Below are 23,955 nucleotides of genomic sequence, written 5' to 3' on the forward strand. Positions count from 1 at the left end.
TTAACATGATTGATCTTAATTGCTTGAAATATGATTGGAATCAAAAGGAAAATATAGTTAAGTGCAAAATGTGCTGTCATATCGGCTACATGAAATTATAATGAGAACATTACAATTGTGTTAGGGGACGGATTTTAATTGTGAGACTTTTGTTTTTGCAATCAGGTTTTCAAAAATTATATAAAAATTGGATTTAGATTTATCGGCCGATATATCGGTTATCGGCTTTCAAATATAAAGAATTATCGGTTATCGGTATCGGCCAAAATGTTCATATCGGTGCATCCCTAACATTAGCCCATGATTTACTCCTCCTGAAGCCATCCTAGGTGTCTGACATTTTTCTTTCAGACGAATACAATCAGAGATATTGAAAAAAAAAAAGGTCCTGGATCCTCCAAGCTTTATAATGGTCAATGAGTATAATTTTTTTTTTGGAAGTCCATCAAAGTGCATCTATCCATGATAAAAGTGCTCGAAATGGCTCTGGCACAAAAAAATATACCCATTGACTCCCATTATAAAGCTTTGAAGAGCCAGGACCTTTTATTTATATATATATATTTCCGATTGTATTTATGTATACGTGAACATAATTGTGAATGAGGCACACGATTGGCTGTTGTTTGCTAACTATCTAGTCGTAGCATGCTAACGGCGCATCATTTGTAGTACAAACCTTAGTAAATCACATTGAATGATTCATCTAAATACTCTCCTCCAATAGATTGCGTCTGAAAGGAAAACTCCTAAAAATGCATATGCAATAAGGTCGTCCGCAAAAATAACCCTCTCCATGATTTTTCAGTGCTAATTTTTCAGTGTGCGTCTAAAACGTTGTTAATAAATCTGGCCCATAATATATATATATATATATATATATATATATTAGTGCTGTCAAATGATTAGAATATTTAATCGCATTATAATGTCATAGTTAACTCGCGATTAATCGCAATTAATCGCACATTTTTATCTTTTCTAAATGTCTCTTAATTTCTTTTTTTCCCCATTCTTTTTTTCTTCTTATCAACATGGAAAAGTGGATTGGCTTGCTTTGTGCAAATGTTTTTTTTATTGAAAACGTCCTCGCACGAATGGGTTTCATAGCGCTGCGTCGCACATGACGTCTGTTGCAAAAGCATGTGAAAAAACTACAAAGTTTGCTAGGCCAAAAAGACTGTTCATCGCACGATAAAAAAATTAACGCTGTTAAAATGGTTTTGCGTAAATAACGCGTTTAACTGACAGCCCTTATGTGTGTGTGTATATATATATATATATATATATATATATATACACACACACACACACACTGCCTACTGATTGACCAGTCAGTTTTAGAGGGCCATTGGCTATTATGTAATGCAAATAATTGCTGACAATTTGTAAACCCTTTAAAGAAAGCACTTGGAACGCTATTTGCTAGAAGGACCTTGTGAAGTAATCCCAGAAGGTGCTCTTTGGTTGGGTTTCAAACATATACTTTTGCTTTCAGTCCAAAAAATTACAAAGCCTTTATTCACGTCGACACACACTCTGAAGACGGCTGAAGGCCGAAATGGATCAGTGTGCAGAGTTTTAGCCATTTTTAATATTTCTATTGTAATAGCCGTGATGTAAATAGTCTTTTTAGCTTTTTTGGACTGGAAGAAGTGCCTTGGTTTTCTAAAAGAATTTGTGAACCCGCTTTAAATTCTCTTATAGAACTGATGACAAAATTGGTGACAAAAAACAGAACTTGGCTACTACTTTTGTTGTCTGACCAAAAACCAATTACCTCATAATTGTACATCTAGCTGTCGCTGTTGTCCTAATGGGACCCGAGTTCAAATCCGACCTAGGTCATGTCCCATACCAGCCCTACCCCTCTCTCTATACCTTCACTTTCCTGTCAAAATCAAGATTTTACATCTAATAAAGGCAGAATTCCAATCATTAAAATAGTATTATTGGCCGAAAAGTCCATACTGTTGCATCCATGTTCAGTTTCACTTGCTCACCCTTGGTTTTTGTTTTTATAGGAAAGAATCTCTATACCAATGAGTACGTTGCAATAAAGTTGGTAAGTACATTTATAATTATTATTTAATGTCAATCGATTATATCAGGTGATGCAGACATGGATTGTTATAAAGTCGTGGAAGTCACGTTATAAGCAAGAAAGCATAATGTATTTTAGATAGACAATTTAGGAACCTGAAACTAAAAGAATATATGAAGTGACAACGTGGATATGTTCCTCAGATGTACGGGAATAAAAGCGTTTTGCTGGTTCAAGTGTTTGTTGTATATTGTGAATAGGGCTGGTATTGTTTGAATTTTAGTCATTCTGATTCTGCTTATCGATTCCTTGTTTATTGATTTCAAAAATCAATTTGGCTGCAACTAAACACCATGTACTGTACCATTTACTGTATTCTGATTTACCGATCGCTATCAGCCGATAATTGCTTTAGGAAGTTTAATCGGTGGTCTCTATAAAGGCCGATCTCATGCTTGCGACAGAGACACGGGCCGTCCGTGAGAGGCATGACATGCAGCGGCACCGTCTCAATCTCTTTCCATCTCTGTTCATATTTCTTTATTAAATAATCTGCAGAGTAATTTGAACTTTCTGAGAGACGTAATTTCCCAAACAGAGTGAGTGAATCATCTTTCCCTCCCATCCCTTTCCTTCACATCTGCACTGTAAGTGAGCTGCACATTGACACACAATTGTCATATGCACAATCGAGGCAGTGTCGCATCATCACTAAAGTATATAATTTGCATTATTATATTATAAGTCTTTCCATTGTTTAAACCACTCAGCACTTAAGCACTCTCAATGTTTTTAATATTGTACTACAATATAATATTATGATTATTATAATTTTTTCACAATAATGTATTACAATTAATTATAAATGTCTAAAATATAGATGAATCCTCCCTTATTAAAGTTACAAAAGTTAATCAGTCAAGATTAATAAGTGATTTTCTCTTTTTTTTTTTTTTAACAATGACACAGACGTCACGGCAGTGGGAATATTAGGCTGCTGTCACTTTAAAGGGCCGTACACACCAGGACGAATATCGGCGCACGCTATTCCCCAGCGTTTTTCGACGTGTTTTTTTGTGTTCACACCCAAGCGATTTTAGCTGACGACGAGTCGAGTGAATGCAAATTCATTCCCTGACGTTAGATGGCGCTTAATGTAAAACAGAAATACCCTGGGACACAAGGTGGCGCTGCGCAACTTGACGCTTCTGACACTCGCTTGTCACTCAGAAGAGCATTTCTACTGCATGGTATGGTACGGTACGGCTCGGCTCGCTTTAAATGGTACCTGGTCTTTTGCGGTTCCAAGCGTACCGTACCGGTAGTAAATGTGGTGTGAAACACTGCAGCTCACTGATTGGTCAGACAGAATCATCACTACAAGCATCATTGTATTTGCGACCAATAGACAGACAAAGGAAACCAAACCCGCTAGATTTAAATAGCTAGTAACAGCCACCGCTGTTATCGAACAGTCTATAATCCCGCCCACTTTAAAGCGGTACTAACTGCAGTGGAAAAGCTACCGAGCTAAAGCGAACTGAGCCGTGCCGTGTCGAGCCGAGAAGCGCCAATGGTTCTTTGTTCTCACACCGAGACCAGCAGCTCTACATTCATCTTGCCTTGCATCTTCCTCGTCTTATTTCTTCCGGCAGTGTAGACGCTACTTGGCGTAGTAGATCTTCTTCGCCGTTACGTGTGTGTGCTCGCCAAGACCGTTTTGTGTTCGAGCGCCCTCAAGTTGTGTTTAAGGCCGTGTGTCCACCAAAGCGTTTTTCCACGCGCCTGGCGTATGTTTTCAATTATTTTCAATGAGAGAGCCGCGTTTTTTAAACGCCATGAGCGTACCGAGGCGCTGAGCGTTTTTTTTTTCATGCTGAAGCGGCGACCGCCCAGCGTTTTTTACTGGCCGCTGGGAGTTGAAAAATGTTCAACGTTTGATAAAACGCAGCGCTCATCACTGTCACTTTTTACCCAGCCGTCCAATCACAGTGGAGGAGGGGCGGGACTAATACCACACCGACCAACTGTCACAACATTCAAACCGCTGCGGATATTCTGTATCATAGCAACGAAACGTCTCAACGGAAAAAACGCTCTGATGCTCCCAAAGCACGGCGTCTTCAGTAGAGCGTCTAGCGTTTTCAGCTGGCTAGTGGACACACGGCCTTACTGTAACTTCAGAAGCTACAAACACGTGAGCAAAAGCGGCAATCTAATTGGTCGGATACTTTTGGATGCGGCACGTCAAACCAAAAAACGAATCCAAAGCATTTTTTTTTTAAATGACGCTTTTTCACGTTATTGGTGCCCTTTGTTTAGTCACGAGGCGTTAAACGTCGGCGAATATCGCGTGTGTGTGAGATTACTGAAATACTGCTCTGCAGTACTGCTCCGAAACGCTAGTTGGTGGCGGAGGGTTTTAATGTTCAACTGTGTTTAGATTCCTCGCGGCTAGGTTACTACAAGCAATGGCGACTGAAAGAGAGCGGATCGAGTTGGAGCTTATTGAGGTGGAAAACAGCTAATTTAGTGAAATTACTAAAACTAAAAGGCAGAAACGAGAGAAGACTTCGGAGGAGATGGTATGTGCGGAAATGCGTAGGAGGAAATGCGATGCTACCAAGCCGACCAATCACAGATCTCGTGGTCCGCGTCGCCGCGACGTGTAGTTACATTTTTGAGGAGGTGTGCGTCAGGCTATGGCGAAGGGTATGCGGTATGGTACGCGTACCTACTGGGGCGCACCCCTACGCAGAAGTATAAATTGGCCTTTAGACATAAACAACTGTGTTTACAGGGATATTTTGACAATTTTTTGTGTATTTGTCCGTTTCAAATGCAAGAAGTCAGTATTATCAAATTCAACTCAGTATTTGCGCGCTATATGAGAGGCAGCTTTCTGTGCTCAAGCTTCGATTGTGTGTGCAGCTCAGCAAACAGCGCACAAGTGCCGAATTGAGTTCTTTCACGCCGTCTTGCTCTTGAATTGTTTAAAATCACAATAAAATACTCACCGGAATCGATAAGCCGAATCAAAATGCGATTTTAATAACAAGTATCCGATTCCAGAATTGCAATCAATTTCTGTATCCCAACCCTGATTTTGAATGAGCCTCAATATCAACAAATAAAAGGTTTTTAATTTTAATATATTTTTTTTTTCTCCTAAAGGAACCTGTGAAATCGAGGGCCCCACAGCTTCATTTGGAGTACCGGTTCTACAAAACATTAGGCAGTTCTGGTAAGATTATAATCATCACCAGCACTGCTGTACCCTGTGTTTCTCTCCTTTATTTCCCTGGAGAATATTCTTTTAATGCATTTTCATCTGCTTTGTTTTATAATATTTTTCGTTCAGTCTGTGTGTTTGCTCTTTGTATCTCATCTACATCTATCCTGAATCTTCACATGCAGGTGCATGACTGTGTTTGTACTGCAGTCAGGCTTTGTGAGCGGGATTTACTGTTATTTTCCTTGCTTTGAAGCCAGCATTTCCCGAGCTTTCTGAGGACGTTTCCTTTGTATTGGATTGAGGATTTTCCCCTCTGGAGTATCTGACATGTTGAGTCATAGCTTCAGTTTTGATCTTACAGAACGGTTAGTTTTACTACGCAGCCTAGGCGAGGCGTATATATTAAACTGAAGTGAAAATCGCTAAATTAATGTTTTTCTTTACCTCCAATGGCTGATGAATTGAGATTAGCAATGATCAGATCATGTTAAAAATATATTTAGTGCTTTCAACAAAGAAATTCTTCAGCGGTTTTCCCTTGTATATTTGTCTCGGTGAAGTGCCGCCTCTCTCAAAATGTCAAACCCATTGTGATTTTGTTCCCTATAATTGTCATGGCTTTTGTAAGCTATTTGTACCTCATTGTTTTGCTGCTGCTTCCCCCCCCAACTATTTTCAAGTAGGTGTGACTGTGAGCCGCAAATGGATAAGATATGCTGACTAATCTTTGGGGGAGTTTCCATCCATGTCTCTTTTTTATGAAAATGAATTGCATGAAAACATGCTGGATGGAACAACAATATATTTTTTTAAAGCGCACGCTAAATCTTTGTTAATGTTAGTTGATAAAAATACACTCGTTCATTCACGTTAGTGCACTTAACGTAAAAATGTATTCGTAAATGTTGAAATGAAAATGAACTAAGATTAATAAATGCTTTAGAAGTATTGTTCATTCTTGGTGCATGTTTACTAAATTAAGTCGCATTTACATTGCATGGTTCAAGTGACCCAAATCCGATTTTTTTTTTTTTTTTTCTGTCATGTGGCACAGATCAGATATGACCCATGACAGACTGATCTCATGAAGTAGCGCGTGTATGACACGCCAATTCGTATTTCCATTTTTGGCGTGCTATCAAGACGCATAATCGCCTTTCAGCGTGTTTATGAACGCCGTTGACTTAACGTTATATAAATATATGACTTACCTCAACCCCGTCCCTAAACCTAACCGTCACTGGGGATAATGGCATTTATGACTGGAGATTTGACTGCGTGTACAGACACGCGGAATGATGTGGACGTTAATGGCGTAGACATGCATGCATACACGCGGATAGCTCAAAATGCGTAGAGAACACGCCACCTGACTCGAAAGTGGCGTATATGTTTACGCACAAGTCATGATGTCATGTTGCCCATGAACGTGTTTGCAGGGAAAAAAAGCACGCTTCCGATATCCTCTCATTGGTTTCGGACCAATCGGATATTACTGTCAATTAATGCGAGTAGTACCGCACGTCATTGAAAAAGTGACATAGCGAAATTTTCTATTGTCAAAATAAACGTAATTATTCCAAACATGTGACCGGTAGTGGAAAAATGCTAATCACTGTTTTTTGATGATATTTTTATGTTGGCTAGAATTTTGACATTGCATAATTCAATTTCTTCTAGCAGATTGAAAAGCTTTGCAGTGACATGATTATATACTGTGGAGACTGCAAATTAGTATCAAGGCAAATGCTTCTCACAGTCAACTGAACTGAAAAAAAGCCTCGTTTGACAGCCATTACAACTGATTACATTATTGTCTGTGAAGAGATCTGTATTACAGTGAGCTCCACCATGTCCTAAACCAATACATGAAATGATGTTACATTAGTATCACAGTAACATATCTGTTTTGTATGTGTGTTTGTGATGATATGGGTAGTTCAGGGGCCAGAAAAGAGAGGAAAAGGGTGGCAGCAGCAGCTGATCAATAATTCAGCACACAGCACAGCACAGAAGCATCTATACGAGCTTCTCTGTAAGCCTATATCTCTGCTGGTGTATGCAGGGATGTGTGTGCAAATCTTTTTTGCCGTGTATACATTTCCTTTCTGTGCTGTATCTGGGACAGAAGAATGCAGACCGTGCTTCTCCGCACATGTCCTCCTGCAGGGTTTGTGTCTCGGTGATGAATCAGCACTTCAGGAAAGGTGGCACTCTGACCACAAACGTTTCCAGGATGTTCACTTAGCTCTGTTATCGTATGACGTCTGAAAAGCAGTCGGCTGATTAAAATGCCTGGCAGCCGAGCTTATGTAACTCTACACCGGTGCATTGCTCAGCTCCTTGAGCACCATGCTGGAGTAACATCAGGGTCCCACATAAACTCTGATGTCCTGACCCCTCACCGATGCTGCTGGGATGCAGGAGCACACTTTGTTTTATAGAGAGCTTTATAAGTGCCCCTATAATCCATTCAAGGTCAAAAACACCCATTTGAGTGGATCCAGTGTCTAAACCCCTCCTTTCTGAGAGTCTACTCTGCTCTGATTGGTCAGATGGTCAGTCTGTTGTGATTGGTCTACTCTGCTCTGATTGGTCAGATGGTCAGTCTGTTGTGATTGGTCTACTCTGCTCTGATTGGTCAGATGGTCAGTCTGTTGTGATTGGTCTACTCTGCTCTGATTGGTCAGATGGTCCAGTCTGTTGTGATTGGTCTACTCTGCTCTGATTGGTCATATGGTCAGTCTGTTGTGATTGGTCTACTCTGCTCTGATTGGTCATATGGTCAGTCTGTTGTGATTGGTCTACTCTGCTCTGATTGGTCAGGTGGCCCAGTCTGTTGTGATTGGTCTACTTTGCTCTGATTGGTCAGATGGCCCAGTCTGTTGTGATTGGTCTACTCTGCTCTGATTGGTCAGATGGCCCAGTCTGTTGTGATTGGTCTACTCTGCTCTGATTGGTCAGATGGCCCAGTCTGTTGTGATTGGTCTACTCTGCTCTGATTGGTCTGGTGTGATTGGTCTACTCTGCTCTGATTGGTCAGATGGTCAGTCTGTTGTGATTGGTCTACTCTGCTCCGATTGGTCAGATGGCCCAGTCTGTTGTGATTGGTCTACTTTGCCCTGATTGGTCAGATGGTCAGTCTGTTGTGATTGGTCTACTCTGCTCTGATTGGTCAGATGGTCAGTCTGTTGTGATTGGTCTACTCTGCTCTGATTGGTCAGGTGGCCCAGTCTGTTGTGATTGGTCTACTCTGCTCTGATTGGTCAGATGGTCCAGTCTGTTGTGATTGGTCTACTTTGCTTTGATTGGTCAGATGGCCCAGTCTGTTGTGATTGGTCTACTTTGCTCTGATTGGTCAGATGGTCAGTCTGTTGTGATTGGTCTACTCTGCTCTGATTGGTCAGGTGGCCCAGTCTGTTGTGATTGGTCTACTTTGCTCTGATTGGTCAGGTGGCCCAGTCTGTTGTGATTGGTCTACTTTGCTCTGATTGGTCAGATGGCCCAGTCTGTTGTGATTGGTCTACTTTGCTCTGATTGGTCCGATGGCCCAGTCTGTTGTGATTGGTCTACTTTGCTCTGATTGGTCACGTGACCCAGTCTGTTGTGATTGGTCTACTTTGCCCTGATTGGTCAGATGGCCGATTCTTTGCTCTGATTGGTCGGATGGCCCAGTCTGTTGTGATTGTTTGACCACTCAGAAACTAATCGCCTATTAACATCTGAATTTTACCTCCGGATCTTCCTCATCACTTGATGCACAGTGAAACGAACCATAACGATGGGTCGGTTTGACCGTATCGATTTGAGCACGAGTCCTCATCCTTTGGAAGCGCATGCAAAAGGGATTTACTTTCGCAGCGCAGAAAATGAGTGAATCAAATTCTTGTGCTTTAAGACTACAGTGTTTTAAGGCGGGTCAAAGTAGACACATTTAACAGTCAATGAAAACCATAGGTGGGCATTATGTAAATGAGTTACAAACCTATGTAGGTTCGAACAGGAAGTAAGAATGGAATTAGGCTACTGACGCCTTTTCTCGGGCAGTTCAGAATTGCTTATTTTATTGGTGAGACGATAACTTTATTTATCATGCACTTTGAACTTTGATACTTTGTAGTTCTATTACTTTGTAGATCTATTACTCTCACAACCAGCTTTATCGCACACTACATGAAAGGGAATATATTATAATTTAATTAAGCACATTTAATCTACAGTTCAGGCTGTTGTGTCCATTTCTTGAGGAACATGTTTGTTTGCTGGACCCTGAAAAGAAAGGACCAAAGGTAGTGAGGCACTGGGTGTTTAGGTGAAGGAGATGCTATTGTGACTGTAGCATATGAAATCCTGAGGATGTGCTTCCCCTCGCGTCCTGAACTGTGCAACCCGAGCCCAGAGGTCTACCCTCCCCCAGGCACGACTGCAAGCTCTTACATGCCGTCAGGCCCATCGTGGCTCCTGGGAGAGATTCTTCATATTCCAGGACTCTGGAAACTAGGGCCACATCCACACGAAGCCAAAGCTTTCCCTATCCGATGTTTTTTAAAACAAGGAAAATAAAAACAAAGTCTATAAACACGGCAGCATCTCGAAAATGATCTGTGTACACACGAAACCACTGAAACTGACTAAAAACGATGTAGTATACATCCCAGACCAGTATGTGGCGCTGTAATTCGACTCAGAAAGCTTACCACAAAGAACTGGCAAAAGTAACGAATGTGTCAAATATAGACATTTTAATTGTTTATCAGTAAACCAGTGTTTTCTTTGATATTCTTGACTGAAAAGATTAAGTTGATGATGCTGACTCGCCACTCCGCAGTATTGTGAACGCGCCTGTAGGGATTAGGCTAGAAGAGCGAGTTATCTGTTTCTTTTCGTCTTGAGTTGTTGTTTGTTGTTTAAACGTAGATATTTCAAGCTTTCTATATATTTCTGAGTTTCAGTTCATTTATGAGACGAGCTCCAGTTCACGAGCAATGCAAGTTATATCGTGCCGGCGTATCCATGTCCTGATTATATTGTCTATATTTGCTTCTTATTTATTAAATTCAGGTAACTGGTTGGTGATGCATTTATTAAAATTAAGATACAATTTAATGCAAAAATAAATTCACTTTAAAGAAAAGCTTTATACAAAACAAAACTTAATGTGGTCAAAATTAGGTCTCCCAATATATTGCACTTTTCATAATCAACATAGATTAAAAAAAAACATTTAAACATAAATATTAAACTAAATAAATTTCTTTAATGGCTACAACATGTGGGCCTATAATAACCTACAGAGAAATATAATGTCGGAGTGGAACATTACCGGGGTTCATTTTTTTAATAGCCGTAATAATTAAAATTCCCATAATAATTTGCAATTCCCATCGATCGTCGAATGTTATTTTTGCTTTAAATCCCCATCCCTACAAAATACGACATGACAACAGACCAGCACCAAAGCATACTAAAGAAAGTATAGGCCTAAAATAATAAATTAAATAAAAATACATTCAAGTAAATAATAAATAAAGGAATACAAGAGGCTCAATAGTTTCGCATATTATATTATATTATATTATTATAGAAGCAGTTCGGCAGTTGTTGTTGCTGTAAAGTGACTGTCTGACTAGTCGACACGTGGGGTGATTGACATCATCGTTTCACAAAATATACGGATTGGCCGTACACACGAAAACGCAAGGGAGTCGTTTTCAGATTTATCCACATGGAACCCGGTTTCAATGTCCCAAAACGCCGGATCCGTCTGGACGAAACGCCAATACGACCAAAAATTTGTACGTATACAGCTAAACGCGTCTCCGTGTGGACCCCTAGGTGTATGCCTTTTTGTTGTTTAATTACAAAAGTAATTCCCAGTGTGACATAGGAGTGCTTGTATTTTGACCTTTGCACTCTTTCAAATAATGAGAATTAGGACTGCAATGATTAATTGCTAAAAGTCCGGAATGAAAATAGTTGACAAGTTTCGTTATTGATTAGTCCAGTCTTTATGCTGTGCACGCTGAACCTCCGTCAGTGAGAATTAGGGGTGGGAATCTCTAGGCACCTCACGATTCAATTACGATTCAGAGGGCTGCGGTTATATCGGATATCGGTTATCCGCTTTCAAATACAAAGAATTATCGAAAAATTCGAAAAAGTATCGAAATCGCAATACTTGACTTGGTATCGGTATCGAAACAATAATTTTGGTATCGTGACGACACTAATCCACCCATTTATCCACGAATGACTGCAAAGTCTTTTATTACTCGAGGTGTGTGAAACCTGAGTTTAATATGGCCGATTAGCATTTATGATGTGATTGTATGATCCTGTTATGCTTTCAGTACAAATTTATGATCAGCTCGGTTTGACAAAGCATCATGCTGTCCCGGTGAATCAAATCCCCCCCTACTATAGTATAAAGAGCATCTCTCCCAGGCTTAGCTGGTGCTGTGTGTGTGTGTGTGCGCGCCTCCTGCTGAGCTCTCATGCTTTATGGATGGATGGGGTGATGAAGGGGTGGAGAGTCTCATCCTCCTCTTTGTGATTCTCACCTTCCTCCTGCACAGCATGTTTGGATGGTTGAGTCTGGCGTTGACGTTTGGTTCATGGTGGCGGGTTATGAGATGATATTAGTGCATTATTTAAGCAGACTGATTCAGTCTCTATTATTTGTTCTCTGTTGTTAGGAATTCTCATAATGCACAAACACAGCCGTGTATATGCAATGACGAAATCTATTTACATAACAGGGTTTGTCAGTTGCCTTGATATCTTCCCTAGAGATTCAGATCGCTCTGAGTTTAAACCCAGGTATGTCTGTCTTCCAGGAGCACATTGTTCCAGATAAATGAGATACGGTTCATTCCTTGTCAGTCAGAATTCTTTAAATCGTTGCTTTGTTTACCTTTAGATGATATTTGATTCAAAACCAAACCAAATGTTCTTTTGAATTAATTCTTTATATTTATGTTTCACGGCTGTTGAATGTTTGATTCTGCTTGGTTGACAAACGTTCTAAAGCCGCTTTTCCGCCGCTGGACCGAATGGTTCATTATTTCCAATTTAGACTGGTACTATTTCAAATAATAGACTGGTATTATTTCCAATTTAGACTGGTACTGGCAGGATTACAAACCATTTTCGGCCCAGAATTCTCAGCTCGGTTGGCTAACCATTATATTCTGGTAAAGGCACAGCTAAAGTAGTTTCAGGCAGGTCTTGACCACAGTACAGTTTCATATCACTTCTGCAAATGACTTATTTTAAAGGTCCTTGCAGCCTACAACAGCATAATAACCCACAAAGGCAGTGACCTAGCAATATTGGATATAACAAACAATATGAAATGGCAAACTGTTCACTAAATTATGTTTATCTATTGAAAGTATGCTCTCTCTGTCATACAAAAGTACACACACACACACAGAGAGAGAAATGCACACTCAAACTTAACACTGCACCTCAACTTTATTAGTAAAATAGTTTTGCAACTGAAAAGCCGGATATCATTTCTCAGTTGTTGTAGAGGTAGTAACGTCACTGTTCTTGATGCAGTTAAACTTGCTGTAGAAAGGCTCCTGTTGAACGTTGTTGAGAGACGCAGACTCAGGTAATTCACACATGCTAAATCTCTCTCTCTCGCCGTAATAACTGCACTAGTCTTTATCTCTCTTATATAACTGCTTAAGTCTGCATATCGGTAGCTCAAGTCTCTGTCACAAGCTCTAAAATGTTTTTGGGAATTGGCAACAGAATTTCTTTCCTTTTAATGATAAAAAATCTGACAACTGACTTATCTCTCAGGCTTACTGAAAACAAGTAAACAGTCAGTAGCCATGTTTCCATCGACACATTTTTATCCGAATTAAGTGATATCGAATGAAAAATACCTTATGGAAACAGTAAAATTCGATTAAATTTCATGAATATCGATTCAATTGAAATACGTTCGGTCTCATCGGATTTTGTCATGATCGATATACGGCGAATGCGATAAAAGCTGATGGAAACGTTATTTGCCGAATAATTAATGAATTGCGATTAAGTTTTAGGCCCTTTTATGGTTGCAACCAAGCGTGCCGCACAAGCCCTCAAAAGTCAAGCCAAAACGTCTCGATCGCCCCCCTGTGACCGGACCTAGTATAGCTCATAACCCCCGCCTCCCCATGTTATTCAATGGGACGCGAGACCAACTAAACAATTAAATTACACTTCACATATCCTTTTTCCAAAGATAGTTTCTGTCATTTACTGTAGTTTCTATCACGTTGATGTAATTTCAAGTGTTCGTTTTTAAAATAAGTTTGTTTTTAGTTAGTTATGTGATGATAAAATAACGGTGCTCTGACATCATGGTTGACAGCTGTGATTGACAGGTTCTCTGAGCGAGGTAGTCACTGAAGCACCAGCGAACTTTTTTTTAATAATGTCGATTATGTGGTTAGTAGTTGTATTTACCTTATTTTAACGAGGTTCTGCAATCAGCAGACATCATTGGAGAAGAACGAAGCAGACAGAGGACACTTAATGGAAGTGTGCTTGCGTTTGATTCAGCGAGAATGAGGGCGCGGCCTTGATTTCGCGGCTTTACTTCCTGCTCACGACTGCGCATGACTGGTCCCGAAACACGCAAGTGCGCAGACTCAAGTTTCAAGATGTCAGCGTCATATCGAGACACTGGCAGCTTCAGTTCTCTCTGATGGAAAAGAGTGAAGGGGCGTCGTCCATCTTTTTTTACAGTCTATGGTTGCAACACGCCAGAAGACGAGTTAATTTCCGACCAGTCCCGCTCTGTTTGTGCACACATGGCGGATGTCAACAAAGACGGATGCAAGTGGACAAAGTAAAAAGTCGTTCCCACACTACAGTCGCCTCCGGCATTTACGTGCATCGGCATCATCATAGCAATGTTTATAGCGGCGTTGTTTTCTTAGGTTAGTTTTGCTTGTTTTTACGTTGGTTTAATTCTAATGTACAATGTGGTTTATTCTTTTATTATCGCTTCGTGCAACATGCCGTCCTCTTACATCCCTCGCCCTCGATCGTCCTGCTCACCACAGCCAACCAGACATTTTGTAGACGGAAGAGTGAATTCTCTGTTTGCGCTGTTCCGGATTAGTGGGTGTGGCTTCCGGAGCTGTGCAATGCGGTGCATTGTGGGACCTGTAGTCTTTTAATACAAATGGTTATTACGCCCCTTGGTTATTTTCTCTCTTTTCTTGGTCAAGAGGGCACCAAATTAAAAAAAGTTCTTTTACATTTCGACTACATATATGATCCACTTTCAATAAAGATTAATGTTGCAATGGGTGAAAGTAGAGGGATGTAGTCCAAATGGGCCGTTCGATGTAGACTAATTCTGTTGAATAAAATATCTCGAACTTTGAGCTTTATAATTTTACAGAAATTATTTATACTCTTAACAACAATATTACATACTAACTAAAGTTTGAAACATGGGATCATGAAGAACGGGACCTTTAACTAAAAGGAAACCTCATTCGTAATTAAGCTAAAATTATTATTATTATTTTTTTTATCACCCGGTTGGACATCACAACATTAGTCTGTGTGTGGCTGCGCATGGAGGTTACTCTCCTGAAGGACGGACTCGGACATGCCCAGACATGATTCTCGGAGAGGTTTTCAGCAGCATCGCTCTGAGCTCGATATCATGTAGTGATGTCACGGCCCAGGCAGCGCACGCTTATCCGTCCAGAGGACGTGTTGCGCAGGATTCTGAGCAGTCCTGCATTCAGACAGATTAAATGACCTTTCAGGAGATCTGTGATGATAAATGAGCAGTAGTGGAACATCAGGCTGTTAAATGTAGCGGTCTATCGGGGCTTTCAGAAAACATTTCTTTCCCGTAAATGTAAATGGGAATATTTTCTAATGCAGGTTCGAAAGCACAGGCGGTGACGAGGGTGTTCGTGATGATTACTCATCTTCTGTGATGGTGTGATCAGTGCATTCATTCTCTCTTTCTCTCAACTCATGCCTGGGCACGCAGCTCTTATCAATGAGGAGAGAAGTGACATCACTGGTCCAGAGATCACGGTCAATCCCATCTGTTCCGATTAGCGTGTTATTATGATTACAAGCCTTGATATTCAAACCCATTTGTAATGCTCTTATAGAGATCTGCTGAACGTCAGGGCTGGGCGTTATGACGGTATATATGTAACCAGTGTCATTTCGACAGCCGGTAGTGATCATGCAGGACTGTGGTATATCTGAATAACTAATAAAAAGTAGCTGAAATGATAGCCTACTTCATGAATTGTCACAGACAGGCCTTTCAAGCACAGATTTTAATGAAACCGAATTTGTTTTGTAATGTAAACACTGCTTGATTAGGTTGTTTACGGCCTCTTTAAAGTGGTATTCAGCTGATTTGTGGTTTCCAAGTGTCAGAATACAGGATATTTGACTGTGGTTTCACACATGATTTTATGCAGTCCTATTTATGATGCATTACACTTTTCTAATCTTATAAAGAGTCTATTTCTTTTAGCATTTCTAACTCATGCTCAAGCTCAGCAGCTCAAAATCAAAGGAAAGTCACTTTCATTTTTAAAAGTATTGATGATATTATATTATCTAATAATCTTTGCTACATGTTTGTGTATATTGTCCATTTAAGGGTTGTCTATTTAATCAATATCATGCTATTTTGGTAATACCACCTACTCCTTGGGGAGGAATTAACTCTAAACTGTTTACTGTATATATTTTTGAGTGGGATTTTTGAGTGATATATTGATCAATAACTGCGACGTATACAATATGGGATATACAGCTAAATGAATCAACATTAATTTCATGCGCTTATCTTGCTGTTAACTTTCCATTCGGTATGCTTCATTTTGATATTGTGATTAGGGCTGCATGATCAGGAGAATTTAAAATGTATGTATGCAATAAAAAAAAATATCCAGGCTTGCTGTTGTTTGTAGGGCTACATTATGTGGCCAAAATTGTGATTTGTATTCAATACAGCTTTAAAAAAAAACTAATATATTTATTAGATTAGATTAGATAGACTTTATTAATCCCACACTGGGGAAATTCCTTTGTTACAGCAGCTCAAGTAAAAATATAAAAGTAAAATACAAAATAGGAATAGGATAGAGTAAAATTAATTACAATATTAATGATGATGATGATAATAATAATAAACTGACTGTATTCAGACAATTGTAAACAGACATTGTCTTAAAGGAGTTGTATGCAAGATTGTGGCCAAAACTGGTATTGCAATCGCTTTCAAATTAGGGTGTTTCCCCGCCTTCCCCCATGACTCGAGGTTGCCAGATGTGCTTCAGGTTCCAGCATGAATGTAGACTGCTACAAGAAGCTTCCAATTGCAAGTGACTAGTCCTACACAGAGTTTTTTTTTTCTGTTAATTATTTATTTCAAACTTTGTAACAAGGTATTTCGGATTCATAGAATTTTTTTATCAGATTCCGATACGTTTGTATCTGCCGCTGTGGTACCTAGAGAAGAGCTCAGTGTTGTAGTCGAGACCAAGACCAGAGAGAGTCGAGTCCGAGCCAAGACCGAGTCCAAAGAGAGGCGAGTCCGAGTCGAGACCGAGACCAGAGAGAGTCGAGTCCGAGTCAAGACCAGAGAGAGTCGAGTCCGAGCCAAGACCGAGTCCATAGAGAGTCGTGTCCGAGTCGAGACCAGAGAGAATCGAGTCCGAGTCGAGACCAAGACCAGACAGAGTCGAGTCCGAGCCAAGACCGAGTCCAAAGAGAGGCGAGTCCGAGTCGAGACCGAGACCAGAGAGAGTCGAGTCCGAGCCAAGACCGAGTCCATAGAGCGTCGAGTCCGAGTCGAGATCAGAGAGAGTCGAGTCCGAGTCGAGACCAGAGAGAGGCGAGTCCGAGCCAAGACCGAGTCCATAGAGCGTCGAGTCCGAGTCGAGACCAGAGAAAGTCGAGTCCGAGCCAAGACCGAGTCCATAGAGAGTCGAGTCCGAGTCGAGATCAGAGAGAGTCGAGTCCGAGCCAAGACCGAGTCCATAGAGAGTCGAGTCCGAGTCGAGATCAGAGAGAGTCGAGTCCGAGCCAAGACCGAGTCCATAGAGAGTCGAGTCCGAGTCGAGACCAGAGAGAGTCGAGTCCGAGTCAAGACCGAGTCCATAGAGAGTCGAGTCCGAGTCGAGACCAGAGAGAGTCGAGTCCGAGCCAAGACCGAGTCCATAGAGAGTCGAGTCGAGACCAGAGAGAGGCGAGTCCGAGTCGAGACCGAGACCAGAGAGAGTCGAGTCCGAGCAAAGACCGAGTCCATAGAGAGTCGAGTCCGAGTCGAGAACAGAGAGAGGCGAGTCCGAGTCGAGACCGAGACCAGAGAGAGTCGAGTCCGAGCCAAGACCGAGTCCATAGAGAGTCGAGTCCGAGTCGAGACCAGAGCGAGTCGAGTCCGAGTCAAGACAGAGTCCATAGAGAGTCGAGTCCGAGTCGAGACCAGAGAGAGTCGAGTCCGAGCCAAGGCCGAGTCCATAGAGGCGAGTCCGAGTCGAGACCGAGACCAGAGAGAGTCGAGTCCGAGTCGAGACCAGAGCGAGTCGAGTCCGAGTCAAGACCGAGTCCATAGAGAGTCGAGTCCGAGTCGAGACCAGAGAGAGTCGAGTCCGAGCCAAGGCCGAGTCCATAGAGGCGAGTCCGAGTCGAGACCGAGACCAGAGAGAGTCGAGTCCGAGTCGAGACCAGAGCGAGTCGAGTCCGAGTCAAGACCGAGTCCATAGAGAGTCGAGTCCGAGTCGAGACCAGAGAGAGTCGAGTCCGAGCCAAGACCGAGTCCATAGAGAGTCGAGTCCAAGTCGAGACCAGAGAGAGTCGAGTCCGAGCCGAGAGTCGAGTCCGAGTCGAGACCAGAGATAGTATATTTTGAATTGAACTCGAGTGGACTCGGGAATAAGTCCGAGAATAAGTCCAAAAAAATGTTGGAGTACGAGTCAATTCCGAGTCCAAACGCACATGAGTCCATGACAAGAACAAGACCATTAAAATATGGTCTCGAGACCGAGTCCGAGTCTCGAGTACTACAACACTGGAAGAGCTGGCAACCCGAATGCCGCAACACTACTGAGTCCGTGATTGGTAGATCGGTGGAGGGGGACGCATCAGAACATAACACAACATGACAACATCAACATCAGTCGAGGGCTGCAACTTCACTTTTTAAATGACAATATCCTGGCTACTGTTGTCAGTGACATAAGTATTTGAAATGAACATGATTTCTTAATGTCTAGTGACATCAGGGAAAATTTATGACTAATTGAAATAAATTTCTTGCATACAGCTCCTTTTAATGTTTATAGGTTGTCTTATGGTTAAAGTAAAAAAAAATAACATCATTAAATAATGCAGTTTTTTTTTACTTTGAATTGTTAAATTGGTGCATACTACGTTTTCCAACTTGGCGTAAACATTGTGTATACTTCACAAAAATGGCTGTTTGGTTAAAAAGAAATATTAAAATAGTCTGAAAGCGTTTGATATCTTATCTATTACCCAGCAGTAATGTCGAGATTATAGTTTGATTGGAGCAACCCTTTTCTGTGTCGTTTCTCTGAATGCTTTTTTTTTTTTATCTGCTGCTTGAAGTCAACCTGATTCAGCTGTAATTATTTCTTCTGTTTGCACTAGAGATCATCCCTTCTAATCCGATCCGCTCAGGTACAAAAGAGAGCGAGGGACATCTTTGATGTGGGTACACATTCATGGACATCACAGTGGTTCGGGTCATGTTACAGCGACTAGGCTGACGGACAGGAAGAACAAATATCACAGCACAGATTCCTGTCACACAGTGTTGGTTTGCTGTAGCTGGATTTTTCAGACCAGAGGCTCGCGGTAGCTCTGCCTTAGATTGTGACGGAGGGTTTGCGTTTGATCCGGATGGCGCCACGTTTTTGCCACCTCCCCTTGTCTTCTCGGTGCATCATGGTTGGCTGACGGGAAGTGTGAGCTGTGGCCAGGCGTATCCCGCACACATGCAGAATGATAATATCAACTGCCCATAATCATATACAGCCCCCATGTCTGCCAGCACTCTTCCCTTCAACCTGTTCCCCGGTCGTGCCTCGTTCTCCCGTCTGCTTTCCCAGGGATGCTCGCGTCAATGTTTTTGCTAAGTGAGCTATTTGTTAGTCTTGTTCCTCCGTCTCTCCATCCTCAAACGCAGCTTTGTGAATGACATAACACCACCCGAGGCGCTTATGTAATCCATGTCCATCCTCTGTTTTTATTTGTCTCCTCTCAGTCTCTCTCTCTATTTTTCAGGCTAGATGGAGACTCGTGTAATGCCTATAGGGATTTGTGAACATGAGCTTTTCTGGTATCATGAGTTGAGCTCAGTCCACTTAAATGCTAAATGAACACTGTTAATATTGACCCAGCATCCCCAGGGTTTTCCCTGGGTCAAAAATGACCGTGGTGGCGGACAGACATGGTCACACACACACATGGTTTTTATACTGTACAAACTGTATATTATACTCCCCTACACTAACCCGACCCCTAAACCTTGCATCACAGAACACTTTCTGCATTTTTACATTTTTAATATAATTCTGTTTAATGTTTTTAAAGCCATTTGAAAAATGAAGACTCGGAAATGTCCTCAAATCACGTTCGCGTTGTAATTCCATTGAAATACCCATGTCATTATACAAATTTCTTTCCTCATAAATCTCACACACGAGATGGTGCCAATGATGTTATCCAATAAGGATTAGACACAATTAGGGGTGTAACGGTACATGTATTCGTATTGAACCGTTTCGGTTCGAGGCTTCCGGTTTGGTACGCATACAAACCGAACGATTGCTTGGACCATTTTATTTTTCTTGCCGGCAAAATTCGCGCTGACGCGGCCAACACAACGTTGCGCAACATCCAAATGGCAAGGGTAATGAAAGCAGAGCGAAACTGCGCTCCTCGTTATGTGCTTCATGGATCGTTTATCAGTTCGGACCAGCAACATCTGTGCAGCGTGAGCCGATCTCGATCAAGTGACAGTGTTACTACACAGCGCTAAGAGATCCGGTAAAGAAAACATTTGAATTCGCCACTGAGGTAATAACATCGCTGCGAGATCTAGTGAGAAGCATTCACATTTCTCCGTTATTAACCGTAGATCTCTATTAGATCAAACAGCGCTGTCGTGGAAACCAGGAGAAACATTGTGCCGTGAATGAACTAGTACTTTACGTCCACAGCAACATTCACCATGGATTTAATATAGTAACACTAACTGGAACCAGTTTGGCTGGAATGGTGAAATGCTTTCAAGTACTTGACACTTCAAAATTCAAATATTATATAAATAAATATATATTTAAATGTTATTTTTAATGTGATGACCAAAACATTATTTGTTCATCCTTTAAAGATGACCCATTTATAAACCTGAAAGTTTCAAGATCTAGGAAAACTCACACTTATTTAAAAATATTTTTTCTTTAAACAAATAGGAAATTTCTCTGGCATTTCTTTCTTTTTGCTGTATCGAAAACGTACCGAACCGTGACTTTAAAACCGAGGTACGTACCGAACCGTGATTTTTGTGTACCGTTACACCCCTAGACACAATAGTTGACAAGAAGATATATCCTCAGTTAACAATTTCGCCAAATCTTCTTTTCTAAATAATTTACCAAATTACTTAGCATGAGATGACTCCTCAATATATTACTCACTATCTTTAATAAAGATGACCCTTAATCTGGCTTCCTTTAGAAAACACTTCCTTATATGAGCTATTAATGTTTAACAGCTTGTACATGTCATAATTTCCCATCATGCTGGCCAAACGAAGGTCTCTTCCTCTAGAAAGAACAGTCGAGTTCTCTTTTGTGTGTGGTTAATGTGTATCTGTGTCGTGGTGAACTCTGATACACCTCCTCCGCCTAGCCTTGGCATCGGGACTTGACTCTCTGAGTTTGGCTGGGAATGGCTTGGCTACTGATCAACCGGCTCAGGCATGATAAATCCAGCGCCCCGGACTCTCCCAGCCTTTGTGTTCGATTCTCCGGCTGAACTGGGGTTTGTTTAAGTGTGCAGCGTGGCAGAAGTGAGATGCGTCAGTGCAGACTGGTGTGTTTTTGTGAACTGGAGGCCCTTGAGTCACATGGTTTCTCGTCTCTCCAGTCAGACGTCAGTGTTTGAGCCGCTCTCTCAAACTGGCTGCTGGCAGATGGTGTTTTATTGGAGCACTGTGGACTCAAAGTGAGACGGAAGGGGAGAAATACACTGGCCTAGGCTAGGCCTCCATGGAAGCTTTTTCGCACCATTCCCATTAAAATAAATGGATTTGAGTTGTTTTGGCTTTGGTGTGATCATAAGCTCTGATATCATGGCATTGATACCGTAACCAACCAAATAATCTACTAAAATGTAATTTATTATTAGTAATTAATTAACAAAAAATGGAGAAATTTTGAATCATTATTATTAAAATTAAAAATATAAAAGTAAAATACAAAATATAGGAATATGATAGATTAAAATTAATTACAATATTAATGATATAATAATAATAATAAACTGACTGTATTCACACAATAACCAGACATTGTCTCAATGTTTATAGATAAACAATAATATCATTAAATAATTCAGTTTTTTTTTTTACTTTGAATTGTTAAATTGGTGCATACTGCATTTTCCAACTTGGCTTAAATATTGTGTATACGTCACAAAAATGGCTGTTTGGTTAAAATAGTGTAATATTCTGAAAACTTTGATATCTTATCTGAGTTTTTAGATTGATTGGAGCAACCCTTTCTGTGTTGTAGCAAAATTAGTAATTAACAAAAAACTGATACATTTTGAATCATTATTATTAAAATGCCCATATCAGAATTAATTTGGGCATTTTAAATGTAAATTTGCGACATCTCCCTTTTTTTTTTTTTTTTTTTTTTACTTTTTTTATTTAGAAGTATAGAAGAAGAAAAAAATTCCCAGAAAAAAAGGATTCCCATTAAAATAATTGGATTTGAGTTGTTTTGTCTTTGGTTTGATCACAAGCTCTGATACCATGGCATTGATACCATACCCAACCAACTAAACTGCCTTCATTAAATGACATGAGATGAAACCACAATATTTTGCTATACTTTTTAGTTCATAAAACCTACTAAAATGTAATTTATGAGTAGTAATTATTAAAGTTAATACATTTTCAGTTAATAAATTTCCCCTAAAATTAATCAGAATTTAATGAATCATATTTTAATTTGGATGTTTTGAATGTAGATTGGTGATGTCCCTGTTTTGACCCTTTTTAATAATAATTTTTAAGTTATAGAAGAATTCTAATTGACATAAGGGTGAATAATTGGTGACCATTTTGATTGTGGGATGAGCAACAAACAACAGCAGCTTGTTGCCTAATTTGCACAATGCTAATGTCATGATGTTTGGTACCATTTTTTTTCTGTGCATATTGTGCATTTCTACTCATTAATTATGCGCAGCCTTAATCATGATTATTGGTAGCTAAAAACATGGTCAAATTTGCTAAAATATTTAATTAACATACGATTTACGAATGACGGCAAATCCGTGAGGGTTTATTCAACGCAGCAATCATTTTGACCTCATGCATTTTATTTATTTATTTTTACACATTTCATACAACGTTTACTTTTTGAGAGATATTTTACATTTCTAAATGAATTTCCTCCCACTCTTTGAATTCCCACTCCCACTTTCCAGTAGCATCTAGCTTGTAAAAGTGTTAATCAGTAGAGATGGAAACCAACAACCGAGTGCGTGTTATGTGCAGTCTGAACACAAGATGAGTCATCGGCAGGCCAACAGTGCGCTCTATTCTCAGGAGTGTTACAACACCACCACACAATGAGCAGTGTAGGCTTGTCCTACAACTACCCACATCACCCTCTGAAGAAGCACGCAGTTTACAGACACGTGTATTTGTTAGCTGTTAATTATTGTGTTTTATAGCAGACGGGGGGTTCGGCCGCTTCCATTTTTCGATTATTGTGAGGCTGAAACCCAGTCATTCCAGTAGGGATCCATGCAATCTGGAGTTTTGCGTGAGGGAGAAATAATTGCCCACGCAGATTTAGCTCGTGTTCAAGTTGATCACTTGAATTTGCCACGTTAACCTACAGAAAGCTGCTTGGGTCTGTCTGAGCCACACTGTTGAACACAGACACTAGACCAGTTTTGCACTCAATTTGACTAGTTTTGATGATGTTGATCTCTTGGCATAATCATGTGAGATCACAAGGGTTCAAAGTGACTTCTTCAGGCAAAGTCAGTTTTATTTACGTATTCATCCATTTTCATAGTTCTCTCAGTACTGGTATGCAGTTGTTGCAAAAATACATGAATCCATGATTGATTTTATTTACAAAGTGCACACTTGACATTGAGACAACGCTGACAGAATATTCCAGCTTTCACTGTTTGTGATGTATTATAATAAATAAATAATATATTATTATAGTAGGGGGCGCTATTATGCACCTTCTGAAAGAGTACAGAATCTCCTTATCAAAAGACAGTGAGCAATAAAAGCATCTCGCACATTGATGTCTTTGGGAAAAAAATCGAAATAAAAAAATTTCGAATAAAATTAATTTTCTCAGAAACGGAGTCAACGATTTTAGAAACTGAT

General features: G+C 40.5%; 1 protein-coding gene across 4 annotated transcripts in view; it reads left to right on the forward strand.

The window, feature by feature from the left end:
- Positions 1-23,955, forward strand: part of csnk1g1 (casein kinase 1, gamma 1) — a 48,080-nt gene that overhangs the window by 5,831 nt on the left and 18,294 nt on the right. For all 4 annotated transcript variants that reach the window (XM_039690937.2, XM_039690940.2, XM_039690941.2 and 1 more), the window contains exons 3-4: positions 2,025-2,065; positions 5,219-5,288. In XM_039690937.2, coding sequence (XP_039546871.1) covers positions 2,025-2,065; positions 5,219-5,288 — 111 coding nt within the window. The remainder of the gene's footprint in view (positions 1-2,024; positions 2,066-5,218; positions 5,289-23,955) is intronic.

The sequence above is a fragment of the Pimephales promelas genome, chromosome 1, assembly GCF_988280905.1.
Source record: "Pimephales promelas chromosome 1, fPimPro1.hap1.1, whole genome shotgun sequence".
Classification (NCBI taxonomy): Eukaryota; Metazoa; Chordata; class Actinopteri; order Cypriniformes; family Leuciscidae; genus Pimephales; species Pimephales promelas.